The sequence below is a fragment of the Megalobrama amblycephala genome, linkage group LG15, assembly GCF_018812025.1.
Source record: "Megalobrama amblycephala isolate DHTTF-2021 linkage group LG15, ASM1881202v1, whole genome shotgun sequence".
Taxonomy (NCBI): domain Eukaryota; kingdom Metazoa; phylum Chordata; class Actinopteri; order Cypriniformes; family Xenocyprididae; genus Megalobrama; species Megalobrama amblycephala.
In genome coordinates this window covers 6742752-6754760 of record NC_063058.1, presented here as the reverse complement: position 1 = coordinate 6754760, position 12009 = coordinate 6742752, and the positions used below count along the sequence as shown (strand labels likewise).

General features: G+C 35.5%; 1 protein-coding gene across 4 annotated transcripts in view; it reads left to right on the top strand.

The window, feature by feature from the left end:
- The window catches only part of ano5a (anoctamin 5a), a 50348-nt gene extending 38886 nt beyond the window's left edge, over positions 1-11462 (top strand). For all 4 annotated transcript variants that reach the window (XM_048158286.1, XM_048158287.1, XM_048158288.1 and 1 more), the window contains 8 exons: positions 1838-2066; positions 2401-2579; positions 4202-4299; positions 4541-4671; positions 7029-7234; positions 8496-8698; positions 8781-8886; positions 9258-11462. In XM_048158286.1, coding sequence (XP_048014243.1) covers positions 1838-2066; positions 2401-2579; positions 4202-4299; positions 4541-4671; positions 7029-7234; positions 8496-8698; positions 8781-8886; positions 9258-9494 — 1389 coding nt within the window. In that variant the 3' untranslated portion in view covers positions 9495-11462. The remainder of the gene's footprint in view (positions 1-1837; positions 2067-2400; positions 2580-4201; positions 4300-4540; positions 4672-7028; positions 7235-8495; positions 8699-8780; positions 8887-9257) is intronic.
- Positions 11463-12009: the final 547 nt, after the last annotated feature.

Genomic DNA, 12009 nt, shown 5'->3' with positions numbered 1-12009 from the left:
ACAACACTAGGCTTGCTGTGATAGTCGGTGTTACTGTTGTTGCACGGTGTTCAGCCACAACACCGGTTACCTCACTTGCCCACCGCGCCCCCCCACCGTCCTTTTGATTTTTTTGTAGTAATAAAAAATCATTTCGTTCAGTTAGAACAAACACTACAATTAAAAACTGAATGCATCTGCTCAATTCAGCGTGGGCCAAACAAGAGTCGCAGCACAGATCATCTTGACTGACAAGACAATGGCGGAAGATTTGGTTTCAAAGCAAAATGTAAAAGCGCCTATTTAAGCGAGTTTGTCATTGTACTGTTTAGTTGTTGTGTTTTTCATTAAAAATAATAATGAACCCACCATTCAAGCAATTGCCGCCCACGAATTGCCGCTAATTCGAAAACGAAAGTAAAATGCGCACAGACGCACGGGCATTCACGATGGTGCAAAGCGAGCGTTTTCAGTTCATTCCTATAGAAGTTGAGCTTCTTAAATTAGGCACATAATCATTACATGATATTGTCACTGTCATACCTTGTATGTTGTTGTTCCAGTCGTGACATTGCAGGAATAGAAACCGTTTCTAAAATATAATCCCGTCGCTCATTGTGTATCGCTGTCATGGCTGGTTAGGACAAAAAGTCTGATTAACATGGAAAAGATACCCTTTATCGTGAGTCGTGGCATCCGTTGCGTCTGGTCAGGACACTGTGATAAGCTGAACAAGAAATATGTGAGATTCTGCCAAACCAAATAAGAAATAAGAAATAAAACCCTTTACGCATTTTCACTAGTGGTCTCAGATTTTTGAACCCCACTGAATATATTAGCTCTGTTTCAATACCTAGTGAGCTGTCTACATTCAGCAATTTAAGGCATCATGTACAAGGATGTTATTTAATACCAAAAAGTATCTATAAAAATAGCAATAGACTGTTTTCTCAATATTTGTGTGTGCTATGTACTTTCATTGCTTATTAGAGTATTGTGTCATTAGCTTAGCGATATGCTAATATCAAAAGCAGTTGAAATCAGTTGTGAAGCAAATCTTCTGTAAACTGTGCATAAGAAGTGTATAATCTTGTGTATTAAATTATAAATTGTATTATGTAGTATTGAGGAAAGTTACTTTGCGCTACTCTCTTAAGAACTTATCGCATTACTTTTTATGGAAAGTAATGCGTTACATTTTGCGTTACTTTTTCTTACCTGGGCTGGGCTTGCTTGTTTGATAGTAACAAAAAAAAAGTTCGGTTTACAGCAAATGTAAAGGCCCTTTTCACACCAAAAGCGAAATGAAAGTTCAACACTCTTACTTCAGCAATAACAAAAGAAACACTAAAGTAATGTGTTACTTTACTAGTTACTTGAATAAAGTAATCTGATTACGTAACTCGTGTTATTTGTAATACGTTACCCCAACACTGGTATTATATTATTATTATATTGTATTTAATGTCTGCCTTTGTGCACTTAAGAGGTTCCACTGCCATTGGCACCATTCGCCCATGTTGGTAGTAGATAGTAGTAGTTTTGAAACAGAGCTATTATATACAGATATTATATAATTTTAATAAGTCGCTGGACTGTATGGACACAGAATCGCACATCAGTAAGTCAGTTAAATCAGTAGATCTGATGTTTGTTGTAGAGCATTTTGCCTGAAGATGCATGTTTTTACCAGCATGTAGCATTTTACTGTTTTGGTGTGTCCTAGTTCATAGTTTTCACAGTGATCAAACTTTTTTTTAACAATATTTGTATATAAATAATTGAGTAGTATCTACTAATTGCAGTGTATGAGTTGTTTTGTGTGTGTGACGTTTACCTCTCTCACCCCAAAACCCAGATCTGTCTGATTATCGCCAGTATAATCGGTGTGATAGCGTACCGTCTGGCAGTTTTCGCAGCATTTGCCAGCATCATGAAAGACAGCCCAACCAATAAACTGGATGTGGTTGGAAGCCTCATCACACCCCAGTTTGCCACATCTGTCACTGCTTCCTGCATCAACTTTGTCATCATCATGATTCTGAACTTCCTGTATGAGCGTGTAGCCATTAAGATCACTGATATGGGTGAGTCTAAATATAGAGCTCTTTCTTAGCCGCATTATGCGGAGTAAAATTTTAAGTTATATTGTAACTTTTTAATAAATATAATAAATAACTGTTATTTATTTTAATTTTGATGAACTATTCTATTAATTTATTGTATTTATTTGTCATTGGCGCCTTCTATTTTGTGAATGGATTGTTCTGATTTGTTCCAATCAATTCATAAAGTGTTCTAAATCATGTAACAGATAATAATAGAAACACTGTCATATATTGTACAATTATTAATGTATTTCCATAATATACAGATTTTTGTAGGTTTGCACACTGATTTTTATTCACTTATTGTCCACAGAGGTTCCTAAAACCCATGTGGAGTATGAGAACAAGCTGACAGTGAAGATGTTCCTCTTCCAGTTTGTCAACTACTATTCATCCTGCTTCTACGTCGCCTTTTTCAAGGGCAAATTTGTGGGTTACCCTGGCAAATATGCCTACATGTTCGGCGAATGGAGTGGGTTGAGAAATGAAGAGGTAGATCTGAGATCCCACAAGAATGATTTTCCATGCCACTTTAACTTTTTGACCCTTGTGCGGTCTTCGGGGTCTTTTGAGACCCCAAACGACGTTTGCTCAAATAAAAAAAAAAAGTTCTCTTTGTCCAAATGGCATGAGACTTTGTACGGTGGTTAACACTTTTAAGATCTACAAATAAAAAAAAAATTGGAATGATACCTTGTTTTTATGTTAGTGTAAAAAAAGAAAGTTACGCTTGTGGTCTTTGGGGTCTCTGGAGACCCCCAGGCAACAAAATGTAATTTTGTAACAATATAATATATTTTTTAAAAACCAATGTAATTTTACTCTGTTTATTAATGTTTTTTCTCAACATTTGTGCAGTTTTTGGAGGATTTGTGATATCTTTTAAATTTATATAAATAAATTAAAATATATTTTTTTAAATAGGTTTTTATGCATAAACAGCTTTTTATGTAAAATTCACTTTATAAAAGGCCCAGATTTCTAACTTTCATTCATGTGGATAACATGGATAATTTGACATGGTTTAGTGTAAGATTTTTGCCCATCTTTTGAAAAATGCAGTTTTAAAAGTAAAAAACTATCACTTTTACCAATAGATGGCTGCAGAGCTCCACTATTTGCTTTGTGCTATTTGAATGACTTTCACAAGTTTTTTTCCCATTGGATTCATATCTAAATGTTATGAAATCACAATTATAACAATAAAAATTACTTTGTCAAAGTTTAGCATTTTTTGTACTGGGCAAAATCAGTTTTTTCAATAATAATTTTATAATAAAAATAATAAAATAAATAATTTTTAATTTTGTGTGCGCGCGCGCGTGTGTGTGAGCATGTCCATTTTGTATTGAGGATGTTTTTTGTATTTTTGTAAGTGTGCCACTTCATTTTGTGTGTTGTATGTTGTGCGTTGTTTCTGATTTTGAGAATGGATTTTGTCCAATTTCTAAGCGGGGTCTCTGGAGATTACATTATTGATGATATTATTGAAAAAATGATTTTTTTTCAGTACAAAAAATGCTAAACTTTGACAAAAAGTAATTTTTATTGTTATAATTGTGATCCAACTGAAAAAAAAATCTGTGAAAAGATGTCTTTCAGTCATTCAAATAGCACATAGCAAATAGTGGAGCTTTGCAGCCATCTACTGGTAAAAATGATTTTTTTACTTTTATAACTGCATTTTCCAAAAGATGGGCAAAAATCTTACACTAAACCATGTCAAATTATCCATGTTATCCCCATGAGTGAAAGTTAGAAATGTGGGCCTTTTATAAAGTGAATTTTACATAAAAAGCTGCTTTTGCATAAAAACCTATTTAAAAAAATATTTTTTAATTTATTTATATAAATTTAAAAGATATCACAAATCCTCCAAAAACTGCACAAATGTTGAGTAAAATCATTAATAAACAGAGTAAAATTGTTAGACCGCGCAAGGGTTAAAATGTTGTTTTGCATGTTTTATTGTCTGTGGAACTAATTTAAATGAATTAAGTATAGAGTTAAAGCACAATCAAATGCATATTATTTTATAAAATTATAGTAATGAATTATTAGTAGATTCATTTGAAGTAATCATTTATTTATGATGATCATAATTGTCTTTTCAGTGCGAGCCAGGCGGCTGTTTGATTGAGTTAACCACTCAGTTAGTGATAGTGATGGTGGGTAAACAGGTTTGGGGGAACATACAGGAAGCGCTCGTCCCGTAAGTCCCCATAACATCATAATCACACAAATAACCATCATTATCTTTTGCATGACCAGGGTATATACCTAAAGTAATACTTAACTTCATGACAGTAAATATAGTACAATAATTTTGACCCACTTAATGTGGCTGCTGTGAGTTTCTATGCAGTTTATTATATTTATTAGTGTTAATTATTTATTTATTGATAGTGGGCGGTGTTTTATATATTTCTATATCTTTTTGTTTGTGTATGTAGCTGGTTGCGTAACTGGTGGGTGAGCAGAAGTGCTCGGAATCATCCGGAGAGTCTGTATAGTCGCTGGGAGCAGGATCATGACCTCCAGAGCTTCAGTCAGCTTGGCCTCTTCTATGAGTACCTGGAGATGGGTGAGTGGATGGAGATATACTGTATATATACAGTGCACAGCATAAATGAGTACATCCCCTCTGAAACTTCTGAAAGTCAGCAATTACTCGTGCCATGGCGGATTCGCTATTTACAAGGCGGAATTTGCAAGCGAAAAAACTGAACGTGTCTATAGTGAGGAAATGGATCTGCTTGTGCGCGAGGTCAAAGCTTGAACAGACCATCTTACGGGACAAGCCGGATTCCACCAAAGCATTTTTATCTTTATGCATACAATATTAATCTTTTACATTGTAATCCTTTTCATTTTGGAATCTAACAGCATCCAAAATGTTATGGTGTTGCTAGAGGAGGAGTACAGTGAGAAGTGCCTGGTTCCCACAGTAAAGTTCAGTGGTAGTAAAGCTCTTATATAGGGATGTATGAGTGCTATGTACATCACTATGTAATTTAATACACAATCTTGAAAGAGAAGATGTTACCCTTTCTTCATTCTGTGCATTGTTGGGCATTTTTTCAACATGACAATGAGGATATGCATTCTCCCAAGGTGAAAAGCCTTCTGTGGTCATGTATTGCACTCAATCTTAACACTCTTGAGCACGTGTGGGGGATTCTGTTAAGACGAGTTGAGCAACACTCCCCATTAAAGATCAGGGGCCATATTCACAAAACATCTTAAGGCTAAAAGTAGCTCCTAAAAAGCATTTTTATCTTTATGCATACAATAATAATCTTTTACATTGTAATCCTTTTATTTTTAATTTGGCATGTTTTTTGTGCTGCGCTGCTTCCCTGTGTGTGTAATAAGCAGAATGTACGTGTGTTGCGCACCCGCATATAGGCGCATATTACTAACGCGCTGTTTAAATAACAAAACAAATATTGCAGTCTGTTTCAGTTCCCTCAAAATAGTAACGCACCAACAACGCGCCTGAACACACCTCGTTTTCAGACTAGCACGCCCATGTGCGCAAATGCATTTGCTATTTAAACAACGTGGCTTTATCAATGCTGTCATGAATTCCCACATCACTGTGTAATTTAATACACAAACTTGAAACAGAAGATGTTACCCTTTCCTCATTCCCTGCATTGCTGAGCATTTTTTCATCATTCATTGTGCATTCTGTCATCCTGACAGACTCCTTGCACCGGAGAATGAGCTCTTGAAGCTCCGCCCTCTTAGGCCAGTGCAGCAGCTCATTTGCATTTAAAGGGCACACACTGAAACGGCGCGTTTTTGCTCACCCCCAAAAAGGCAATTTTAACATGCTAAAAAAATGATCTGTGGGGTATTTTGAGCTAAAACTTCACATACACACTCTGGGGACATCAGAGTCTTAAAGAGATGCCCAAAGAGACTTTGGGGGCATAATAAGTCCCCTTTAAGAGGTGCATTTGCTTAAATTTAGCTGATTTCCTGACCAATAATTTGTGGATAAGATTAAATTAAATTTAGTTTTTAGCTATTTTTTCCCCCCAGGAATATTTAAGTATAGGCCTATTTAAAAAATACAAGCAATATATGACCTTAAATTATTACATAGCTCTTTAGAATACTTGATTCTGATTGCTTGTGTTCTTTCTTTGTGTGGTCTCTACAAGAATGCTAATTAAATCATTTCAACTCAAATCAATATTTCATGCCCATGCATTTACTTTTTAATTTCATACATTGCTGTGTAATGAGCAGGCTTTGCACTGGGGTTGTTCACTCTGTCAGGGTGTGTTTTGCATTAAAAACCATCTGACTGTACAAACACTTTACGTATCTTCAAGCTTTTCTTAGCAAAACTCTAGTTCAGATTTTAATCTGTCACCCTAATTGAGATCCTTGTTGTTTTTGTGCCAAATAAGTAACTTTTATGTAAATCTGTTATGATCTGTTAGCTATTGGCCATATTGAGTTTCACATAGATGATGAATGAGGCTGTGAGGAATGGACTTTACAGTGGCATGCACTGGTCTTAGTTTTCAAAACTTACAATTTTCAAGTTTTATTAAGTTTTTTTGTCTACTGAAAGTTTTTAGGAAAGATGTTTCGTGAGCAATCCATTGAACACACTGTACTTCTGTCCCTCACTTTCATTCCTGTCAAACATTAAATATGGTGCTTCCTGACCAAGGACTATCATTTAAAATAATATTAGTTTTGCAATTCTTTTAGTGTAGCTAATTACTTTATTAAACTGTATTGTTAATGAAGCTTAACTAAATGTAATTATGAATTGCTTGTAACTTGACTAGAGTTTCAAATTAGCTTCACTTACACTGATTTACTTGCAACTTCTATATGAACAAGCTTTCAACCTGCAATGACTCAGTTTTACAGACAGATGGCGCTGTAGCACATCATCTCATCTTTGTTTTGCAGTTGTTCAGTTTGGCTTCATCACCCTGTTTGTGGCCTCTTTCCCGCTGGCTCCTCTGCTGGCTCTGATGAATAATATCTTGGAAGTGCGAGTGGATGCCTGGAAATTCACTACTCAGTTCCGCAGGCCCGTGGCAGCCAAAGCGCACAGCATTGGTGCATGGGAGGAGATCCTTAACATGATCGCTGTTTTCTCAGTGGTCACCAATGTGAGTCTGTACCAGAAACTGGTTCACTCAAAAAAATTATACATTGGATTTACTTAACTTTTTTATGTCAACAGTTTCCACGTAACTGGGTTATGTTGCATTTAATTAACATTGTTTATTTCAGTAAACTTAAGTTTATTACATAAGGTGATTTCAATGCCATTTAGTTGAATCAGGTTAACATTCTTAATTTTGTCCAAAACTATCAAGTTCAATTATCCTAATATTAATATCAAACAAAAATTTAAAACAAGTAATCCAGTTAAATTGAACGTTGTTAGACGTTATCCAGAAGACGGTTTTGTTACATCCTTGGCATGCCCAAAGTAGTTTTTGTTATTAAAACAACATTAATTGTTGTTAGCAGATCCTCACCCCAAGCACATGATCTATACTTCACCACAATGGTAAACACTAACATACCAGAAACTGTTTTAAATATAAACATAAAAGAACATTAAACGTTAACAAGTGTCCCGATTTTTTCATTTTGATGAAAAAACCCCCCGCATAAAATAACATTATATTTCAACATTTACTCTCCCTATCAAAGCATGATGGGAAGGGGAAATCCTGTTCCTAGTTTCTATAATGCTATTTTATCACAACTAAAATCATTTATGTACTCTCAACTTAAATGGATTAAGTCAAATGGTTGAAAAGAATCAACCATCAAGCCAAAATGTGTTTGAATGAGAAACCTAATGCAATAGTGTTAAATGAAAATAATTTAAAAAGTTGAGTGTGAGGAAAATAATAAGTCAGGAACGGTTTTAACTACTGTGGACTTGTTTGAAGTATTTAAGCTAATGAGTCTTTTGGACTGATTCATTTAAAAGAATCAGCTAATAAGAATCATTGGTACACATGAAAGCTTGTTTCCGTGCAATAAGCTGTAAAAAAAACAACTTAGTGTGGTGCTTGCTATGTCTGACACACAGCTGAAGCGCACGCGCAGAAAGCCGCCTCTCTCAGAATGCAATGGCAAATTCAGTTGTCTTTCACATCTTATTGCGCTTGAATGGTCTAATACACACACAATTATGCCAAAATACCCATCGTGTGGAGTATTCATGTAAGCACAGTTGGTTATGTCCCAAGTGAAAGTAAACAATTAATATAAACCAGATGTGTATCAGTATAATGGATACGTGCATTTGCTCTTAAAGTGACAGCAGCCTAATAATCTTCTCTGTGTCATTAATGTTAATCAAACAACAAAAGACAGTGTAAGACCTAATGTCATTCATTTGTTTGTCAGGCTTTTATTGTCTCATTCACGTCGGACATGATCCCTCGGCTGGTGTATCTGTATGTGTATCACCCGGGTGCTGAGAAGAGTATGGAAGGATACATCAGCAACAGCCTTTCAGTCTTCAACATCTCTGAGATTCCACCTGCAAACCGTCCAGAGGACGGCGAGAACCCAGACTGGTTTGACAGCTCCAACTTCACCACCTGCAGGTACTGTTGTGTATGTTTGTACTGTGTCTTTCTATAGATAGATTTATGGTAACACTGACAAATGTGTCTGTTGATACTCTAGCTACCGCGACTACCGCTACCCACCAGGACACGAGAAACAGTACCAACATAACATGCAGTTCTGGCACATTCTAGCTGCCAAACTGGCGTTTATCATCATTATGGAGGTATGGGCTCTTTAAATTCTTTTCATTCCCTTCTGAAGAAGTACACTTTAGCATACTTTGAATTTTATGTAAAATAATATACTTTAAAAGAGAGTATTTAATTGTAAACTGAATGTAATGTTTTTGGACACTTGTCTACATGTTATTTGCAATTGAATGAAAATGTATTATAGTTTAAATTTAAAATAAATGCAATTAGTTTAGATAACTTTAGAGTGCTTTTTGACCCTTTTAAGTAGGACGCAAGTACATTTTTATTTGTAATTTCATAATTTTTTGTATCCAGGGCTTAAAATCTTACTTTGACTTTCATAATATATTTATGTCATCAATACTATTTTTTCTGTAATAATAATGCTCTTCTCTCCCAGCATGTGGTGTTTGTGGTGAAGTTCTTTGTGGCGTGGTTGATCCCCGACGTGCCGTCAGACGTGAAAGCTCGTGTAAAGCGTGAGCGCTACCTCATCCAGGAGTACCTGCACGACTATGAGCTGGAAAAGCTCAAAATCCAGCTTAGCCAGAACGGCCAGAACATTGACCAGTGCACATGTCCGACCACAGCCTCCTCGCCTATGAACGTCGAGGTGGTATCAGACTGTCTGACCTAACACAGGCCTATCTGACCTCACTAGCACCTGAAAGCCAATGAGAGAGGCTTACACTTAGCCCGTGTGACAAACCAGTCCTCTCTCTTTCAACACAAAATCATACGCCACTAGTTCCTAATATCTCATGTTTTTTGTGTTGGATAATCTTTTCACACCACATTCATTGTTTGGGGTATTCCTTGACAAATCACTCCCATATTTTGTCTCCCTCATTGTCAGCCATGTGATACCTACGTAAAGGAAGCATCTATTAGATCTGAGTTTGTATGATAGAATAAGAGATTCAAAGTAAAAATCTTATAAATCTATTTATGTGCAGTACACATCTAAAGCCACATGAGTTCAGCTGTAACTCATTTTCTGTCTATGCAGAATGACACTTGTCAAGAACAATCAAGTCTTCTCTCTCCTTCCACATCCTTGTTCTCTGTTGATGTTGCCAATGTCTTCTGTAAGACACTACAAACCTACAGTACAGGCTGTTTATGTTCTTTAAGAAACACTGTGTGAAAATCAGGCAGCTGAAGCGTCAGTCAAAAACGTCATGGTAGCAAACCAATGTAAACCAGACATTTTCTTGACAGGTTTGTGTGTTTCACTCTGAATTACAACAAGAGCGTCTCCTTCACACAGCGTCGGAACACAAGTACTCAGCGACGATTATGACGTTATTGTTTAGAATGCCTTTAAGCTACCAAAGATAAAATGCCTTAAAATCATAGTCATATGCATGGATATTTAAAATGAGACTTTAATATCAAACACTTCTATTTACTTTATGTTCAGAAATTCATAATATCTAAAAAGGGTTTTCAGGAAAATTGTAATTTTATGTAAGTTGTTTCTTATTATGTACTAGTGTTTTTGTTTCGTTTAAAGTGTATTTTCTTTTATGATTAAAATTTAAGACAAAAACTGGCACTCAAATCATTTAGCAGTATTATTTCATAGATTGCAGCAGCACCAATACTCATATATATATATATATGCACACTACACAGTGCTGTTTGGGTGATGGTGTTTAATTTTCACTCACGCTATTTATGAAGCAGTTGTCACTCTGTTCATATAAGATAATCTGCACTTTAAAGTTTTACAGTGATGTGCAGGAAATCTTCTCAAAGCCAAAGTTGCTCCTGTGATTTAAATGGCCATGTTAGAAAGCTAATATCTTTTTAATGTGCCTTTGTTTGTCCAAATATAAAATCCATGCTGAGTGATTGTTTGTACTTCCTTTCCAATTAATTTACTGTTTTGTCGAGGTCTGAGAAGGACAGTCACTTTGATTTTATGTTTTGCACAAAGCACTTATTGAGAAGTAATTGATCTCAGTGTTATGGACAAAGAAAACTTGTGAATCTCCATAATTATGAAACGATCATATGGCGTTGGACTAAAAGCTTCAGAAACTTCAAATCAAATGGTTGTAATGAGGACCATGGAGAGTTGACAATTTGACATGTATATATGCTAATGATGATGGAAAGTCATAGCATGTGCATTTTGCTGTTATTTGTGACTTGAATATTTAAGATGGAAATTATGATATTTTTGTTGAAAGTCGCTGGTTCTGTTATGAAGAATTTGATCATTGTTTTATCATTTGAAGAACTGTTATTCATGCCTTTTGGATATTTCACTGTTGATTTATGTAGCTAACTATGTGCAAGCTGTGCTACAAGATGAAAAGCCATTTATCATAAAACATCACCTGGGCTTTTTAGAGTTTCAGCTAGATGTTGAAGTTCTAGAGTGGTTCTGGGTGATCAAAATGATCAACATTTATGCCTTAAACTTTATCTGTGTTTTTCTTGATGATTACTGTTTTAAGTTGATTTTATGCATGTTATTTTGGAGGTGGATATGAATCTGAGTGTTTTTCTCTACTGCTAATGTACCAGAAATGTAGTCAATTTTTCATACTTTAAGCAATCCATTGTCACCCAAATAAAATATTGAATCCACAAATTCAATAGTCTTCAACTGTTGTACAAACTTTGGGGTTTTGAGAGAGGGTAAGTTTCAGCACCAGCTAAATTAAATTTCATATATCCAGTTCAGTAGGATAAAGTTTGCTCCATAAAGCCCAGCAGTAAGACTGATGGGTCACCACTGCAGAGTTTAATACAAACAGTACTGTACTACTGTGATTTGTGACACACACACTTACGTATATATACAGTGCTGTGAAAAAGTATCCATGCCCTTCATGATCTTTTTTTTTTCATATGTCACACTTAAATGATTAAGATCATCAAACAAAATGTAGATTCAAGATGTAGAAAATGCAGCTGAAAAAAAGCTGTCCAAACCTACCTGGTCCCATGTGAAAAAGTAATTACTCCCTAAATCTAATAACTGGTTGTGCCACTAATTTCACTACCCACACCCAGACCTGATTACTGTTAGACCTGTTGAATCACTTAAATAGAACCTGTTTGACAAAGTGAAGCATGCTAAAAGATCTCAAAAAGCAACACATCATGCCGCAATCTAAAGAAATTCAAGAACAGAT